The sequence below is a fragment of the Globicephala melas genome, chromosome 9 (genome assembly GCF_963455315.2).
Source record: "Globicephala melas chromosome 9, mGloMel1.2, whole genome shotgun sequence".
NCBI lineage: Eukaryota > Metazoa > Chordata > Mammalia > Artiodactyla > Delphinidae > Globicephala > Globicephala melas.
This window is the reverse complement of record NC_083322.1, coordinates 79658083-79678075: the sequence shown is the minus strand read 5'-3', so window position 1 is coordinate 79678075 and position 19993 is coordinate 79658083. Positions and strand designations below refer to the sequence as shown.

General features: G+C 33.9%; 1 protein-coding gene across 1 annotated transcript in view; it reads right to left on the bottom strand.

The window, feature by feature from the left end:
* The window catches only part of PCLO (piccolo presynaptic cytomatrix protein), a 373707-nt gene that overhangs the window by 76107 nt on the left and 277607 nt on the right, over positions 1–19993 (bottom strand). The window contains exons 11-15 of the mRNA XM_060304735.1: positions 15922–16030; positions 15316–15383; positions 14032–14246; positions 7976–8026; positions 4746–4870 (exon numbers count right to left, since the gene is read on the bottom strand). Coding sequence (XP_060160718.1) covers positions 4746–4870; positions 7976–8026; positions 14032–14246; positions 15316–15383; positions 15922–16030 — 568 coding nt within the window. The remainder of the gene's footprint in view (positions 1–4745; positions 4871–7975; positions 8027–14031; positions 14247–15315; positions 15384–15921; positions 16031–19993) is intronic.

Sequence of the window (19993 nt, the reverse complement as noted above, 5' to 3'; positions counted from 1 at the left end):
GAAGGATAGGTGTTAGCTCTTCTGTAAATGTTTGATAGAATTTGCCTGTGAAGCCATCTGGTCCTGGGCTTTTGTTTGTTGGAAGATTTTTAATCAGTTTCAATTTCAGTGCTTGTGATTGGTCTGTTCATATTTTCTACTTCTTCCTGGTTCAGTCTCAGAAGGCTGTGCTTCTCTAAGAATTTGTCCATTTCTTCCAGGTTGTCCATTTCATTGGCATATAGTTGCTTGTAGCAATCTCTCATAATCCTTTGTATTTTTGCAGTGTGAGTTGTTACTTCTCCTTTTTCATTTCTAATTCTATTGATTTGAGTCTTCTCCCTTTTTTTCTTGATGAGTCTGGCTAAAGGTTTATTAATTTCGTTTATCTTCTCAACGAGCCAGCTTTTAGTTTTATTGATCCTTGCTATTGTTTCCTTCATTTCTTTTTCATTTATTTCTGATCTGATCTTTATGGTTTCTTTCCTTCTGCTAACTTTGGCAGCTTTTTGTTCTTCTTTCTCTAATTGCTTTAGGTGTAAGGTTAGGTTGTTTATTTGAGATTTTTCTTGCTTTTTGAGGTAGGATCGTATTGCTATGAACTTCCCTCTTAGAACTGCTTTTGCTGGATCCCATAGGTTTTGGGTTGTCGTGTTTTCATTGTCATTTGTTTCCTCTTTGATTTCTTCAGTGATCTCGTGGTTATTTAGTAGCGTATTGCGTAGCCTCCACGTGTTTGTATTTTTTATAGTTTTTTCCCTGTAGCTGATTTCTAGTTTCATAGCGTTGTGGTCAGAAAAGATACTTGACATGATTTCAATTTTCTTAAATTTACCAAAGCTTGTTTTGTGACCCAAGATACTATCTATCCTGGAGAATGTTCCATGAGCACTTGAGAAGAAAGTGTACTCTGTTGTTTTTGGATGGAGGGTCCTATAAATATCAATCAAATCCATCTTGTTTAATGTGTCATTTAAAGCTTCTGTTTCCTTATTCATTTTCCTTTTGGATGAGCTGTCCATTGGTGAAAGTGGTGTGTTAAAGTCTCCTACTATGATTGTGTTACTGTTGATTTCCCCTTTTATGGCTGTTAGCGTTTGCCTTATGTATTGAGGTGCTCCTATGTTGGGTGCATAAATATTTACAATTGTTATATCTTCTTTGAGGATCGATCCCTTGATTGTTATGTAGTGTCCTTCTTTGTCTCTTGTAATAGTTATTATTTTAAAGTCTATTTTGTCTGATATGAGAATTGCTACTCCAGCTTTCGATTTCCATTTGCATGGAATATGTTTTTCCATCAACACTCTTACAGTCTGTACATGTCCCTAGGTCTGAAGTGGGTCTCTTGTAGACAGCATATATACGGGTCTTGTTTTTGTAGCCATTCAGGCAGTCTATGTCTTTTGGCTGGAGCATTTAATCCATTTATATTTAAGGTAATTATCGATACATATGTTCCTATTCCCATTTTCTTAATTGTTTTGGCTTTGTTATTGTAGGTCTTTTCCTTCTCTTGTGTTTCCTGCCTAGAGAAGTTCCTTTAGCATTTGTTGTAAAGCTGGTTTGGTGGTGCTGAATTCTCTTAGTTTTGCTTCTCTGTAAAGGTTTTAATTTCTCCATTAAATCTGAATGAGATCCTTGCTGGGTAGAGTAATCTTGGTTGTAGGTTTTTCCGTTTCATCACTTTAAATATGTCCTGCCACTCCCTTCTGGCTTGCAGAGTTTCTGCTGAAAGATCAGCTGTTAACCTTATGGGGATTCCCTTGTATGCTATTTGTTGCTTTTCCCTTGCTGCTTTCAGTATATTTTCTTTGTATTTAATTTTTGATAGATTGATTAATATGTGTCTTGGAGTGTTTCTCCTTGGATTTATCCTGTATGGGACTCTCTGCACTTCCTGGACTTGATTGACTATTTCATTTCCCATATTAGGGAAGTTTCCAACTATAATCTCTTCAAATATTTTCTCAGTCCCTTTCTTTTTCTCTTCTTTTTCTGGGACCCCTATAATTCGAATATTGGTGTGTTTAACGTTGTCCCAGAGGTCTCTGAGACTGTCCTCAATTCTTTTCATTTTTATTCTTTATTCTGCTCTGCAGTAGTTATTTCCACCATTTTATCTTCCAGGTCATTATTCTGTTCTTCTGCCTCAGTTATTCTGCTATTGATTCCTTCTAGAGAATTTTTAATTTCATTTATTGTGCTGTTCATCATTGTTTGCTCTTCAGTTCTTCTAGGTCCTTATTAAACAGTTCTTTTATTTTCTCCACTCTATTTCCAAGATTTGGGATCATCTTTACTATCATCTGAATTCTTTTTCAGGTAGACTGCCTATTTCCTCTTCATTTGTTTGGTCTGGTGGGTATATACCTTTCTCCTTCATCTGGTGCATATTTCTCTGTCTTCTCATTTTGCTTAACTTACTGTATTTGGGGTCTCCTTTTCACAGGTTGCAGGTTCATAGTTCCTGCTGCTTTTGGTGTCTGCCCCAGTGGGTAAGGTTGGCTCAGTGGGTTGTGTATGCTTCCTGGAGGAGGGGACTGGTGCCTGTGTTCTGGTGGATAAGGCTGGATCTTATCTTTCTGATGGGCAGGACAGGGTCTGGTGGTGTGTTTTGGGGTGTCTGTGAACTTATTATGATTTCAGGCAGCCTCTCTGCTAATGGGTGGGGTTGTGTTCCTGTCTTGCTAGTTGTTTGGCATGGGGTTTACAGCACTGGAGCTTGCTGGTCGTTGAGTGGAGATGGATATTAGCGTTGAGACAGAGATCCCTGGGAGAGCTCTTGCTGATTAATGGAGCTGGGAGGTCTCTCATAGTCCAATGTCCTGAACCTGTCTCTCCCACCTCAGAGGCTTAGGCCTGACAGCCAGCCAGAGCACCAACACCCTCTTAGCCAAACGGCTCAGAATAAAAGGGAGAAAAAAAGAAAGAAAGAAAGGAAGAAAGGAAGAAAGGAAGAAAGGAAGGAAGGAAGGAAGGAAGGAAGGAAGGAAGGAAGGAAGAAAGAAAGAAAGAAAGAAAGAAAGAAAGAAAGAAAGAAAGAAAGAAAGAAAGAAAGAAAATAAAATTATTAAAATAAAAAATTAAAACAATATTATTAAAATAAAAAAATAAATACATAATAAAAAAAGAAGAGAGCAACCAAACCAATAAACAAATCTACCAGTGATAACAAGCGCTAAAAACTAAACTAAAGTAAACATAAAAGTCAGAAACTGGTCAGTTGCATATAGCAAACCCTAAGTCTACAGTTGCTCCCAAAGTCCACTGCCTCAACTTTGGGATGACTCATTGTCTATTCAGGTATTCCACAGATGCCGGGTACCTCAAGTTGACTGTGGAGATTTAACCCGCTGCTCCTGAGGCTGCGTGGAGAAATTTCCCTTTTGCTTCTCTGTTCACACAGCTCCTGGTGTTCTGCTTTGGATTTGGCCCCGTCTCTGCATGTAGGTCTCCCTCTGTTCTTTTGGGAAGTCTGAGGTCTTCTGCCAGCATTCAGTAGGTGTTCTGTAGGAGTTGTTCCACATGTAGATGTATTTTTGATGTATCTGTGGGGAGGAAGGTGATCTCCATGTCTTACTCCTCTGGCATCTTGAAGGTCCTCTCCAATGTCTTATTTATTAAAAAAAAAAGTCTTTATTTTTGAAGGACAGTTTTGCTGGATACAGAATTCTTGTGGACCATCTTTTTCCTTTAGTACACTGATTATGTCATCTCCCTACCTTCTGGGCTCCATGGTTTCTGATTGGCAATTAGTTGTTTATCTTATAGAGGATCCCTTGGATATGATGAGCCACTTCTCTTGCTTCTTTCAAGATTCTGTCTGTGGATTTTGATAGTATGATTAAGAAGAGACCTGGTATAATTTTTTTCTGTTTATCCTGATTGGATTTTGTTGAGCTTCTTGGCTGTGCAGATTTTTTCCAACAAATGTGAGAAATCTTTTGCCATTATTTCTTCAGAAATGTTTTCTGCCCTTGCCTCTTTCTCTCCTCTTGGAATTGCCTCTCTGTGTATGTTCGTATACTTTATGATATCCTAGGTTTCTAAGGCATTGTTCCCTTTCGTTCATTCTTTTTTCTTTCTGTACCTTAAACTAAACAAACTCAATTGACCTGTCTTCATGATTGCTAATTGTGTCTTCTGACTAAATATATTGTTTATCTCATTATTAAGACAGTAGATCCTAAGACCTCACCACAAGGAGATTTTTTTTCCTTTCATTTTATTTTACCTGTATGAGGCGATAGATGCTAACTAAAGCTTTATTTTATAATTTTAAAACACCCATTTGAAAATATGCATATGAATAATAATATATCAAGTCAGTTAATGAACATTTAATGTATTGAATAATACACATTCTATAAAAGACTAACTGATTAGTCCTTGAACACTGGTTTCACAAATACATTTTGAAAAGTAAACTAATTCTTTAAATCTTCCACAAATAATTCCTGAAATGATTTTACTGTTTACCTGATTGGTCATAGCACAAGTGCTTTCCAGAATTGAAATACTGATGTGTTCTCATCCAGTCAGGTTTTGTTACCATCATGGCTCTCCTAAAACCCTTTAAGGCCTAATTACAAATTTTTAATTCCACCTTACTTACTAATTGGAAATAAATAAATATGACATGTAGATAAAACTAAGGAAAAGATATTAAACTCCTTAAATTAGAGACCAGAAGACACTATCACTATTTTTTAAACCACAGGGCAATATTTACAATACTAAGAATATAGTGCTTCTTTACTTACCCTCGCCCTGGAAGAAGGTACACTTTAACAAAGGGGTCTGAGTAACCATTGTTGTCTCGAGCGACAAGGTTTCTTGCTTGGAGAATATGTATTATGAGATTTCCAAGATCATAGTTGATTTGAAGCTTAAAGGGACAGAAAATATTCCATGAACATTATGTTTTTTTGTATAAAAAACATATAATAATTATTCAGTATTTTACAGTATTTAAAAAAAGTTCTCATAAGAAGCATCAACTGCTACTTTCATTTTATTTGAAACTGAACAGACCAGTTAATGTCTAATTTAATTGGGAACTCCCAGGCACACATTAATTACTAGTAAATGTGCTGTTCATTCTTTCTACGGTGAAAGTTCTGGCCTGTCAAAAATTCATTTAGGATAATCACACAGTGAATGCTAGTTCCATTTTTAAACTAAATTTGTACTCTTAGGAAAATCAGAAATGTTAACATTCATAAATACAATTGGCAGAATTTTGAAAATAGATTAACTAATTGATGGATTTATTAGAAAATATCTTTTGCATTTCATCAAGTAATTAGCAGTGGGTGGAAACATTATTTAAAGACAAAGATGTTAGTACTGAATTGTAAGAATATTTAAGAATGTGTAGATTTTATCCCTTCCTATATTACATTAGCTGATAAACCTATAGCTATTCTTTCTGTGCGTGCTTTCTTAATAGTGATGCTAAGAAAATGAAATATTGTTCTTTAATTTTAGAAGCTGAAGAGAAAAGAAGAGGCACTGTCTCATAGATGCTTAATGGCTGTTGTAAAACTGTCACTGAATAGTAAAAGACTTACAATTCAAATTAATATTTGAGAAGCCTGCATGATTCAAAATAATCAAATTAACTAATTTTTCACCATTAAAAATGAAAGATTCTTTTGGCATCATTTAGAATAAGACAATTCTGTTTGTTGCTCTTTCTGTTTATCAAATAACAGAAGGGAAGGGATCTATATTTTGAAAAAGAAAATCCATAAATAAAAAATGAATGTATTTTTTATAATCATACAAAACAGATATGCTATGTTTATGTTGAAAATGGAATAATTTAGATGAGATAATCTTCATGTTAATGATTAAAATAATTTCCTAATTTCAGCATAATCTTGATCTGGTTATGTTTTGTGGCAGAAAACAAATCTTTGCTTTCCTCAGTACAGAAAGGCCCAGAGTCTCTCTGACTATCATGGAAGCAATATGAAACATGAAACAAAGGGCTGTGAAGGAAGAGGAGAAATGAAAAGTTTAGAACTGCAGTAACTGTGCTCTAATGGAGTACTGAAATAGAAGAATTATTCTGCAATTAATTTTACTGAGGTTTAGAATGGCTTCCAAATCTTTAAGGAGAAATTCTTTTCAATTTTCTCCTTTCTCTGCTAGCCTGAAAGTCCACTTTTAACTGGTAAGGCAGTAAAATCATTTCTTATTGAAACTGAGATTTGCAGGCTACCCTAAGAGAGTGCTTTCCAAAATGTACTCTGTAAATTTGGTGCCTTAGAGAACACTTAGAGTTGCTTGGAGGTTACATCTGAGAGAGAATGAGATGCCCCCAGTAACCCTCAACCAGAGCTACGCCATGCTGGTAATTCATTGTTTGGGTGTTTACATAAGGTTTCATTTGGAATAAGGTTTTGCTAAAAGACAAAAGATAAAATGTAAAAAATTGAAATCACTGTCATAAGAAAATATCCCCCCCCCAAAAAAAGGAAAAGAAAAGAAAATAACCTGGGTGTGAAGACGGAAAATTATTAGAGTAAATTTCCACTATAGAATTAAATATAACGACTGAAGGGAAAGGAAAATAAAATAAGGACAAATAAAAACAACAAGCCAAAAAGAAACAGCACATATTGGCCCATGAGCAAGAAGTTTAAAAAAATGAGCAGAGAGAAGGAGATATTATGAATGAGAACACATAGCATTTTCTGTGCTGCATGTGAAATGAAGAAAGATCAGGTCTGTTTTTCTAGAAGTGGGAAATAGCAGCGATACAGCAAGATCAAGAGCACACAGGTGATCCCGACTCCATCCTGCTGGGTCCTTCTTACTAAGGTGCCCACGTTCTGCACTCTTTCTCCATTTCCACTCTCATACTGCGCTTCTGCTTCAATCAGGGTGTACCTAGATAACACTTAATTGATTTCTTTGTCTTTGTGTCCTACCCTTCATAATACTTTCTAGAGGCCAAGGCTCTATGAATTTTCTATCACATATTGCTTTGAATTAGCCTCTCCCTCACTCGAAAATATTTATTTCCTGATCACTCTATTATGTCATGGCTAACATCCCTTGGCTTCTGTTCAAGGTTCTCTTAATTTAGTCTCAACTTACCTCTACAGGAACATTTTCCTGCAGCAAAGCAGATCTGTTCCTTTCACTACCCTCTGGCAGAAGAATGTTCCCTTGTACCATTTCTTCCAGGAAAACACTCCCCCTTTCTCTATGCTTACCCTCAAATTAGTTCAAATCTGTTACACTTTGTGAAAATGTACTGTAGATGCAACTAAGACTCACTGTTCTCTTTCCCTTATCTGAAATGTACTATCTTCAAATAGTTATTATTTGGTATTGTGTTAACTCTTTCCACATGACATTTCTTATCTACACTAAATTACTTTTTGGTACCATCTAAAGTACAGTTTTTCTAACATTTTTGAATTTGCCCATGTACCATGCAATATAAACACAGAAACACACACACAAAACTAAAAAAGATAGTGATTTACACTATTTTCGTCTATTTTCCTGGTCAAAATACTCGCAATTGATTTGATAAATTACAGATTGGTTATGACCCCCAATATGAAAAACACTGCTCTAAAAGAACTGCTGAGCAATTATTTGACAATTATTGATCAGAGGAAGAAAAGAGGACAGCATTAGACGCATGAAACTCTTAAAGAGGAACCTTCAAATTTCCTGGAGAATCTGTCATGTTTGAAACACTTTCAACATGTATGAAGTAACCGAGGCATAATACATTTATACTGTTATCAGGCAGACTTTGAAGTATAGTATTCCACAGATATCGTTAGATTTAATAAAACATGTATTTGTGTTAAAATACTTTGCTGTAAAATTGTATTTTTTCATTATACATCTACATATGTTATAAAACAGGAAAGGTTCTAACAATGCTTACAATTTCAATAGACCAGTGGGAAAAAGAGCCACAAAAGATGGTATAGCAATGATCTTTTAAAAACTTTCATACCTGAATTTCCCCCGTAATTGGATGAGAGACAACCTTTGTTGCATCAGTAGGCTGCAATATCAAAACACAGATTAATGGATAAACCTTTCATAGGATTTACCATTTCAACTTCCTTCTGAATTAATTTCTGTTGGTCAGAGCACACCCTGCCTGGAGAACACATTTCATCCATTTGGCTGCTCCAGATTAGGGTGTCTACTTACACTTCTCAACACATGTTTAATCTTATAAATACATAAATCCCTTTTTCATTTTGTGAAGCCTGTTTTGAGGCTATAATTTTATACCTGCAGTAATCTACGTTCAATTACCTAAGAAATGGAACAATTTTGGTTGAAAGTATTCAATTTAAATATGAACAGATTTTAAATATCTATAAGAGAATGAAAATGGTACTGTTTTCATTCAACTGCCTAGGAGCCCAGAAGTTATAAAAGTCCATCCGTATATTCCTTTGTTGGGTTCTCAGCCTATTCCTACTCTATTCTAGAGTGGAACACCCAGGCAATCACTTCTTAGTATTTCATACTCCTTTAATTAAAATTCCATCCCAGTCTATATAAGTTCTCATCTCCTTAATAATTTCCTTATGTCAGTAAAGCCTTAAAAACCGTTAGGACTGTGATCTGGTAAAGTGATTCATTCTGCTGATTAAGTGACTAATTGCTGAATTGTTACATTTCAATAGAATGTACAAATCTGTACCAAAAAAGAGATGCTGTTCCTGACTAGATCTATAATAGAATTTCAGGCAACGTGGCATCACTATAGGGAAATATTTACTAAAATGGAGGCAAGCTTGCTACCCTACAAATAAGGTCCTGTCTCCCTATATATACATAATATTGGTTTTATTTTCATAATTAACGAGAAAAGGAGAAATTCATAATACTTAGGTGTATATACTTCTTCTGCTACCTTTTCTTTTATAAATTTATGCTAGAAATGAGAGCAATCAAAGAAGACAGCTATATTCCAGGTCTTGTTCTGTGAAATAAGAATAAAAATAATGTAATCATTGGTAAAGTTATGGAGTAAGGGTTAAATTTTCTAAGCCATATATCCTTTATTAGTTCAGCTCTTTTATAAGAAACTATGCTCTGGCTGCAAAGGATAAACTGCTAGGTAATGAACCATTATATTTACTTAATAATTATTTTACTGTTTAAATTTTAAGAGAAAGAAACTGAATCTAGAAAAAGGACCACACAACTTCCTCAAACTATTTCTATCTCAATTAAAGAAGGGGAGTTTCCTAAAACCAGATATCCTTGCATCTCAGTTAGGAATGTTGGGGAATAACTAGAGATAAAAAGTCAAAAATAAGACCAGAAAAAAAAAAAGAATAATGATAATGTATTTTGTTTTGATTTATTTTTGACAGTTGTAACTCATTTGACATATGATTGTGCAAACATAACTAGATTCAACACAGAGAATAAATGTATGGACCATCTTTAAATGTTCTGGGGTATGGCAGTGAACTCATAAGAGCACAGAAGGATGTTGTAATATCTGTTGTACAGTGGGCAAACTACCAGCTCCAGATAATTACAGTTTAAGATTAGAGACAAGTATTTCTTTTCGATAATGTCATACCTTTGTGAGGCTGGTTTGTGATGACTGTGGTGATAAAAAAAAATGTACTGCAAGAAAATCAGTGAGATCAGTGTGGAACAGGAAATGAGAATGTCAGTGTCCAAACCAATTCCACCATTTGAGTAGCTGTGCAGTGCCCATCAGGCACATACCCCACTGATACATAATTTGAATTATTAACAATGAAATAAATATATTATTTTTATTTCATTTTATGGGTATTATTTTTTCCAATGGTTACTAAGACGTTAGGGTATAAATACTAGTTAAATTGTTAGGACCTAACTACATAATAAATTAAATTGTTTTATGTATTTCTTTGGGCATAAGGGCATCATGAAAAAATTACTGAGATGTTGTGTGCCATGATAGAAAAGTTTGGGAAAGCAAGAACCTATTTCATTAGAACACTTAAAACTAGTAAGCACTTAGTTCAATTATTTATTTATACCATGACTTGGAAGAAATTATTCAGATTTTAAAGATAAAATGAAAAAAGTCTGATTAGATTTCAGACATAAAAGACCTTGAGGCAGTAAACTAAAAATTTTGAAGACAAAAATTCATATTGAATTAGTAAGCAAAATAATAAAAAGTCTTATATACATAACATTTAACTTAAACATATATCTAAATAGATTCATATTTTACTTACATTTACTCAGAAGTAATCACTTAAACTAGAGTATTAATAGATTAATAATTACTTATGAATAATCATTCAAAATGTTTAATAGATGGTGCTCTAAATATCTAAATGTATAATTATGCTATGATTTAAATTTTTAGTTTTAATACATTCTATTACATTAATGTTTTATTATTTAATATATAGTTAGCCTCATACCTAGTAAAAACAAAAGGATGTTAAAACTATAATTTTCTAAATTAACTGAAGAACATATGCTATATTTTTAAATATTATATTACCTGACTCAGGAACATGTGAGTTTTAGACAACTGCTTGATATTTCTCTAATCTCTCAATATCAATTTTCTTAACATTGCAGAATTTAGAGAACAAATAAAAGTATTGCTTTTTATGCATACTACACGTTGACTGGCCAAGAAATATCGTTAAATTCATTCATTCATTCAGCAAAAATGTTTTAAGAAATTCAGTACCAGCTAAATGTTGATGATAACCCCCCCAAAAGATGAATAGGTGGTAGTACCTTTCTTCAAGAGTGTTAACATCTATTGACTATACATTTCTATATATATATAAAATCTCAAAAATAACCAGATTTGATTATTATTACTACTAATAAGAGTTAAAAAGGAATATACCAACGCTGTCCAGTAGAATATAATGTGAGCCACACAGGTTATTTGAAATATTCTAGTAGTAACATTAAAAATATAAAAATAAATGGGTGAAATGAATTTTTACTGACATATTTTATTTGATCCAAATCATTGAAAATATTATCATTTCACGATTAAATCAATATAAAAGTTGTAATGAGCTATTTTACATTCTTTTTTTATACTAAGTCTTTGAAATTTGCTGTGTAATTCACTTTTACAGCATATCTCAACTAGGACTAGGCACATTTCAAGAGCTCAGCTGTCACATGTGGCTAGCAGCTACTGTCAGGGACAGCGCAGCTCTATAACTCTTTATCTTAGCAAAACTTCTATAAAAACTACATAGGCCACATTCCTGGCACAGAAAAGAACGACCACATATCATAAAACCTGCTCATATTATTTCCTTGATGTTTGTCCTACAATACCTGTTTTCATCTTCTACTGATTACCAAAAAAGTTAACGTTAACATATTACAAAACAATTATATTTTGTACCCCCATAATATTACAGAGACTCACAGGTGCCACTGACGTTTTAATTTAATTTTAATTTATTCTGTTACGGTCTATGCAAGCTACTCTACCATGCACTTAGGGAGCTAGAAGAAGCAAGAAATGGTTCTTGGTTCTCAATGAGTTTGCAGCCCATTTGGGAGGATAAAATAAGGAGACAAGTAATTATAATCAAGATACAAATTGTCTTAGGAGGTACATAAAGCATCTGGCACTTTGGATGGAGGGAAGGAGGAAGGAAGGATAACTTCTGACTTAAGGAAGGATTAGAATACGGAAAGACGTTGTGGAGGAAGGCTTCCTGTTATTTTATTTTCACTTATCACTGGCTCTTTATTTTCCACAGATTGTAAAAGCCATACATGGCATGTAATGTCTTCCAGTTTACAATCATCTAGGCTTCTCCTCTATTTCTTACCCCTATATCTTTTGTACACCTATGTCCTAAGCATACAATTTTCTGTTTCTGAGATTTTCTTCATGTTGCATTCTCTTCTTTGGATGTTGGTTCCTTTCTCCCCTTTACCAAACCAGTTCATTAGCTAAATGCCAGCTTTTCTAACCCCACTCTCCTAAGAGTGCTCCGTGTACTTCTTAATGACCACCAACATTACAGCTTTACTAAATTTGTTTATATATCCTCTTCATCTATATGTAGATCAGCACTTTTCAAATTACAAGGGGCACCACACTCACTTGGAGAACTTATTAAAACCCAGGTTGCTTGGTCCCATCCCTGGGGTCTCTGATTCAGAAGGCCTAGGGTGGGATCAAGAGTCTGCATTTTTAACAAGTTCCTAGATGATGCTGGTGCTGTTAGACTGGGAGCACGCTTTACGAACCACTCATCTACGTAGTATACAGGGAAGGATTTTACCCCTCCTTGTATCTTGGGTACCAATTATGACCCGTGACACTGAGGTGGCATCCAAAAACGTCTGTGGAAAGTAGGAATGAGTTTAAAACCCTAATAAATAGAGTACTTATTAGCAAGGCTATTGTAAAGATCTGACAACGTTAAGCTTATGGTGATAATCTTCTAAGGAAAACCATTGACCAGGCTCTCTTAGAATGAGCAGGACAGGGTCTTAGACAGAGGTAGAGAAGCTGACATTCCTGGGAGCAGGGCTTCATTTTTGACAGGACAGTGATCCAATCAGAACATGGTGTCACAGAACAGATAGTTGTAGGGTAGTTTAAGAGGAAGGAAAAGAGACTGGTGAGTGGAGTGACCAGCAGTGAGTGCAATACTGTTGGCCAAAAAAATAATGCTTAGCTAAAGAAGTTGGCAAGTTCAGAGAACATAAAAAATTATTAAAGACTTATTAAAAAAGTAAAATTCACAGGATTAAGATTCAGTGAATGAAGATAAAAGAAGAGGCAAATGTCGTACATTTGTACTTAATTTTCTGGGAGGATGGTGATGTCAAATGCTGAAATAAAAAATATCTGGATGACAGACTTATAGAACTACAATGTGCTTGGTGTGAAAACTTTGCTAGCCAAGTCTGTCATGTCTTTAGTTCTACTGTGTGGAGATACTGAGAAAGGAATCAGAAATGGTATCAGTGTGTAACTCCAGAGACAGGGTGCCTCCACGAGGTAATTCTTCAAAATTAACACATGTGGTAAAATACAGTTGTGTTAAAATTTATTTTGAAATTGAGTCGATCCTTGAACTTATTCCTCACAAAACCTTACTATACTTAGTTTGAAACAAGTCATTTTATGATGCAATGCTTAAGATCATCCTACCATTCTTTTTTGCTTCTGAATAAAAGGGTTTTTTTAGTGACATCTGCTGTGTTTTTACACTTAGTAGAAAAAACTTTATTTTCTGAAGTCTAGTCAACTTATCCAACCACAGCCTGTCCTTCCTATATATCTCAACATATAAAGAAAAAATCTTATTTGTGGTTAAACAAACAAACAAAAAACCTTTTTAAATGTATTTATCAACCATGAAGAGAGTTTCTCTATTAATAATCAAATCTATGGGGGAAAATCACAAATTGTCTATACTATCATCTGATTTTATAAAGTTAAAAAATTAATTCATGTTTTCTTTTAATTCCCCAGTAACTCCAAAATAATAATGTTAGAAACGTTTGTTCTAAATGAAGAGCTGCATCAAGAGAAAATTTATTACTACGGAATTCGGGATAAATTTCAAAATGGCAATACTATATTACTGGCTTTCCTTCTTTCTTGTTGTCCTAAATTATCATCATTTCTTTGTCCGTTTTACCTTCTACTTAAGTTACAAAATCTATTGTAATGTATATCTTGTGTTTCCAAAAAGATACAAAGATATATTTGATATACAGAGGCTCAGATTTGTGTAACAACAACAAAGAAAAAGACCATGAAGCATTAGAGACATTTTTCAAGTTCCCCATAATAATAACTGCTACAATATTTTAAGAGATGTAGAAATACATCATTTTGATACATCCTGATCAGTTATAAACTCAGAAATGGAAACATTTTTTGTTTGTTTCAGTAGATCATTAGGAAAGGAGAAATCACATGAAAAACACCTTAGGAAATAATATTGTATTTCCTATCTCCTAGTCTGAATAAGGAGCTAGAAAATAAGTAACTTGGAGGTTGCATTGGACACTTCTCACCTTGCTGCTGCTGTGTTTCTTTTTGCTCACTGAGGGTGACCCTGGTTGCCCAGGGCTGGGAACAGAACTGGATCCTGCTGATGTAGGACCTGAATGAACGTGAGATCCTTTTTCAACGACGGACGACAGAACCAGTGGTGACTGCTGTAGCGAGACCTTCTGGAGCTCTGCAGCCAACTGCTTAGGATCAACCCCTGGGGATTTTGCTTTATCCACTGCAACAAAATGAAATGGCTTCACACAGTCTCAGTTTCATAGGTACTTAATACCATGGAACTTATCTGAGTTCTAGATAACAAAGTCATCTAGAACTTATAAAAGTTTTATAGTTACTTATAAAACAAGCTAAATTAAAAAAATACATGCAATTGTACCTTTATGAATCTATTTTTAAAGAAGTCTGGAAGGTTCAGAGAAAAGTGAAAGAATACTAAATTACAAAGGAAAATGGAGGTTCCTATTATATCTTCAGAAAAATGTTTTTAAATGTTTTATATAGAGAATTCTATGCATGATAAAATATTGTTTTACTCACTGGCATTTAATTTGCATGACTGGCTGTTTTTCCTTGTTGAAATCTTATATATCTATTTCTCTAAGCGAGAAATTTCAAAGAACATATTTACATTTACAGATGTATGAAAATTTCTGTAGGCCTTGGCCTGTTCTGTTCAGTGCAGTGACCCAGCCTCTTAGAAATGCTGACTACAACATAGGAAGTGCCCAATAAATATTTGTTGAACAAAGCTATAGTGAAACTTTTAGTCTTATAAGTGATTTAAATGTATAGAGTGTATTTGTTATCTAAGAGATAAATCTACCTCATCATGTAGTTATGAAACTATATGTTGAATTTTATTTATCATAAAAGGCAATCAAAAGGTTTAGGAGTAAGTGTTCCAAAACCAACTGCTAAAAAAGAACCAGTATCATCTAAAAATTATATAGGACCCCAAACAAATGGCTCCATGGATTACTTTCATACAATGAATTTAATTTTAAAGAATTAAAAATATAAACTCTCACAGTAAGAATTTCATATGAATTTCTTTAATGGGTCTAACATGTAAATATGTGTTTTCCTAGAACGCTAAAAGTGTAGTTACAATGCTTTTGATTTTCTTTATGATTACATAAATATATAAACATGTCTATAAATTTATTTTTGCCTATATCTATGTATATGTCTATGTCTTCATCTACAGCTACATCTGCCTCTACAATTACTCCTCCATTTAAATCTACATCTTTAACCACAGTTGGAAGCAGACTGCTTTCACTTACCAGCTTTTGGTGGTTCATGAAGTTCTAGGTGCTGGGGATTTTCAGAATCTGATAGCATACTGAGGTCCCTAAAAATTAAAACAAAACAAAAAAAATTAAGAAAGCAACTGAGGAAGTCTGAGACAAAAGGCCTTTTTTCCCAACTATGCTGAATATATTTTTTCAGTAGGTAAATGAGAAGTGGTTAATGATATAAAGCAATTTCAAAGCATGCTCACCCTTCTAACCAAATCTATATTTGCAATGCTGTTAAAAGTCAGCTGATAAAAATGATTATTTAAGGTGAAATCTTTATGGATTAAATATAAGTTCATTTTGAAATACTGTACACATCCATGAAATCTAAATGGGTTTAGGCTTTCATTTAAATGACGCATGTTTCAATAAAAGCATGAAAGGGGACATAATCAGAAACAAAATTAGCTGGATTCTTTCTATGCTTTAGACTTTGATTCTGAACACAAGAAATCTATAAAACTTGTATTCACTTCAGGTTCTAATTACAGGAAATCTTGCTGACTGGCAAAGGTTCCACCTTAACAATTTTAAATTAAAAGAGACATGAATAGCCAAAAAATGGAAACAAAAAGATGGGGAAAAACTCACAGTCTTACACATATTTCTGCTTCCCCACTTTGCTGACTAATGATACTCTGCACTTCTTCATATGTTTTGGAAGTTAAAGGAATTCCATTCCATTCCAATACTTGCATGCCTACAAAGACAAATTCAAGTATAAAATAAAAAAGGTGTGCTGTCTCATCTGGGTCCACAAGGCACAGAAGACATTGCTTTGCATGTAAAAACCAACTCAGCACACCATTTCAGAGAACATCAGTTCAAAGTTCTCTGGAACATTAATATCAAAATCATATGAAGTTTGATTTCATCAACTTACCTGAACATATAAAATATGTCAAACAGAACATGCAAAACGTTGCTCTTGAAAATCTATTAAATAGTATCAAACACATGCATTTTGTTCACACTGCTTTAAAGAAAACATTCTTGACTGTATATTGCTTAAACCAATTTTGTGTGGGAAAAAAATAATTGCAACCACCAATATAATTTTTCCACGGGCAACAAGCAACTAGAAGAGTGTAAACTTCCATTCTATTGCAGAATAGGAGTGGTAGAAAAAAGTCATTAGGATTTTGTTGCGAAGCTCCCTTTAAGAAATTGTTACAGCTTCAACTTTGCTCAAATAAAAAAGATTCCCATGGTGTGTGTTTTTCTTCGCTGCATGCAAGACAGTCCTGAGTAGAAGCAGCAGAAATGTTATACAGAAGGCAGCGTCATGGGTGTGTGTGTGGCCTGTGCAATAGTATGCCCTGTGCTCAGCAGGGCCCCATGTTTGGTTTAATGCTTTGCTACTGCCATCTTGAAATTCTTAACACTGTTTGAACAAAGAGTCCCATATTTTTATTTTGCACTGGGTCCCATAAATTATGTTGCTGGACTGGTTACAGAGCATTTCATGCTTCCTCTCTTCCTAGAAAGGTAATTTTCATACAAAAAAGTAGTAACATAATTAATATTTCAATATTTTACATTTAGTATTTTTGTCCATTTTATATGAGCTGTCAAATAATTTTGGGAACGTATTTGGCACAAATCACATGGTCCTAATATGTAGCTATGTGGGCTAGATATAAATTCGATGAAACCATCCAGAGTTATAGTGCCCAGATATTTGTGAATGCTACCAGCTTTACCTGAGAAAAAAATACCTGTATGCCATGACTAGGTTATAATTTAAATAAAAAGATATACTTGTTGAACAATTAGGTTTTCAATGAGCTTCACAGATGCCAATGTGAAATTCCCTATTACTCACTATTGGCTTCCATGGGAAATTCTCAACATGGCATGACTGGGTCTTTAAAAGTTTTAATGATTTTGATATACATTGGAAAGCATATTACCAGTTGCAAACAAGTAAGGGAAGTTCTTTTACTATTGGGAAATGGCAAAAGAAGTCCATAAAAATGCCCACAATAACACAAACAAGAATGACTTTTCTATAACTTACTCCAAGAAAACTTTATCTTCAGATGGGCCTTAGGTTTATTTCAACAATCCCAGGCTGTTGTACACATAAAATGAGAAAATTACATAAAAGACAGTGATAATACCACTAAAGAAAAATTTAGAGCTGAAAGAGGAAAAGCACACTGAAAAACACACTTTTTCTTAGTCACAAGAAAGAGTACATTTATGAACAGATGATTCTGAATTGAAACAAATTAATAGTGCTATAATTCAGAAATTGCATTGTCACTTTTCTGCAGGAGCAAATTCTATGAAAGGAAATAGCTGCATAATCTTCATGCTTCTTCTGTTGAATTTACCTGTCCATTTTTCACATCTTAAAGGGGCAAATTTATAAAACATATTTATCCAGTGAAATGAATAAATGCTTCTAGTTGTAAACAGGAAAACTATTTAGACACATTAATAAAACCGATGAAAAATACAGATAACTAGGATCTTAACCTAGATATATACCTGAGATCATGAACTACATGATTTGCTCTGTCCTAAGATATACCAGCTGAACTTCTTTTCCCCTTACTGAGTTTCCCACTAGCACTGGGGCAGTACTGCAGTTCAAAAGATTTTGCCGGTTCTTTTATCCTTTTATTTTTGGTTTCAATGGTGAGTATGCGATCTATAGGGAATGTGACTTGAACACAGTTCCCTTTCCTCTGCCTCTCCAACTTCCTACAAATCCTACAAGAACCACAGTAAAATAACCAAGTGAATATACAAACTACTTTTAAATTCATAATATGGCTTTTAGTCATTGTGAGAATTAAGTACTGTTAAGTATGTGTCTTCAAATATGATATCTTTGAAAATACTTTAATTGTAAAATCCTATAAACTATTTTAAAATGCATGCAGAAATTGTTTGAAGAAACTTTTTACTCTGATTTTGGTTTAGAAATAATTCCCAGAACACAGTGAACACATGAGTGGTTTTATCTATTATTTAGCATTATGAGCAAACACATTTTCTTCATGTTGAAATTATATCAACATGTATGTTAACCAGTTGTTCAAGTTTGAGATTGCATAGATACTTCAATTATATCCCTAGAAAGTGCCTCTTGTAATAACTTTTAATAGGAAAACTAAGATAATATGAATTTTTTTGAATGTGCAACAGTCATGATAGAATTAGCTGCTCAAAGTCTTACACCTAATAGGTTATTAAAAACTGAAGAAAGACAATAATCAGGTAATTTTTGAATTCTAAAAACATCAATCACTATAAAACATTCTCAAATATGTGTTTTTATAACTTCTGGGATTACTGAATTTCATATGTTTCTCAAATTGGCAAAAGCTATTCTTATCTTTACAAATCAGAAGTTCATGTATGTTATTTCTCTGTCTATAATATTTACCATTACTGCAAAAACATCTTCTGTATTAAAATTATTGCATTAACAGTCAAAATCTTATAAGTTAATGTATATCCAAACATATATCACACGAAAGCTCATGTCTTTTATTTATTCCACAAATATTTATGTGGCAGGCACTACACAATTCATCACCTTTGTGATGATCCCCACCTATGTATCTACTATTTTATGCTGTTATAAAAATTAATAAAAATGATACTCTACTAGAAAAAGCAGAAGTATCTTGGCAATTCGTAAAATGAAGATTCACAGAGAAGGAAATTCAAAAGTGTTTTAAGTATATGAAGAAAAGCCCAGACTCATTAGACATTAGAAAGTTCCAATCAAAGCAATAATGATGTATTACTTAACGCTCATCATATTGAGGAAAGTTTGAAAGCCAGAAAATACAGCATGTTGACCAGGATATGGGATTTAGGGGACCTTGACTTCAAGAGAGATTATAATTGCTTGGAGGTTTTTTAGCTTTATCCCCACTCTATGATGTGAGAATACTATGACTGTTAGGATGAGAAAAAACAACTGCTCATTTACAATTTATAAACATGTAATTATTTTAATGGGAATGCAGACAAATGCAACCACTCTGGAGTGCAGTGTGGCAGAACGTCGTTAAATTAAGCATATGTACACCCTAGGACCCAGAAATCTTCTTGACTTTCTATTTGTATGGAGGTGGTAGTATCAGGAAAAATGGACAACGAGAGCTTATTAAATACTCATGATGGAAACACTTTGCAGTTTTAGGAGAGACCATACCAGGTGTTAACACCAAAGGGCAGATCCATCTTAAAATCATCTGCCGAGTAAAAACAAGTGAGAAACAGGATCTGATCTATAGGGCAATGACATTTATGTTCATTAAAATGATATTCACACATACTAACATTATATATCATACAAATAAACAACAGACCATTACATAAATTATCATGGTTTTTCATGGAGGGAAGAACAGATAGGAAAAGAAAGTGAGATAAAAAGAAAGAAACGAGTTAATAAATGAATGAACAAACAAGCAAACAGCCCCCCCCCCACCACACACACAGAGGAGGGGACCTTATGGGAACCAACAGGGCTGGTGTGCTGTGAAATGAGAATTGGATGCAGCTGGGATAAAAAACCCCACAAAACAATTTAAAAATATGCATATAATAAATTATTTATAATTTATTTTTTATCCTTTTTTCCACTGATATTATTAACTATGACTCTAGATTAATTTTCTAAATTTGGACATCT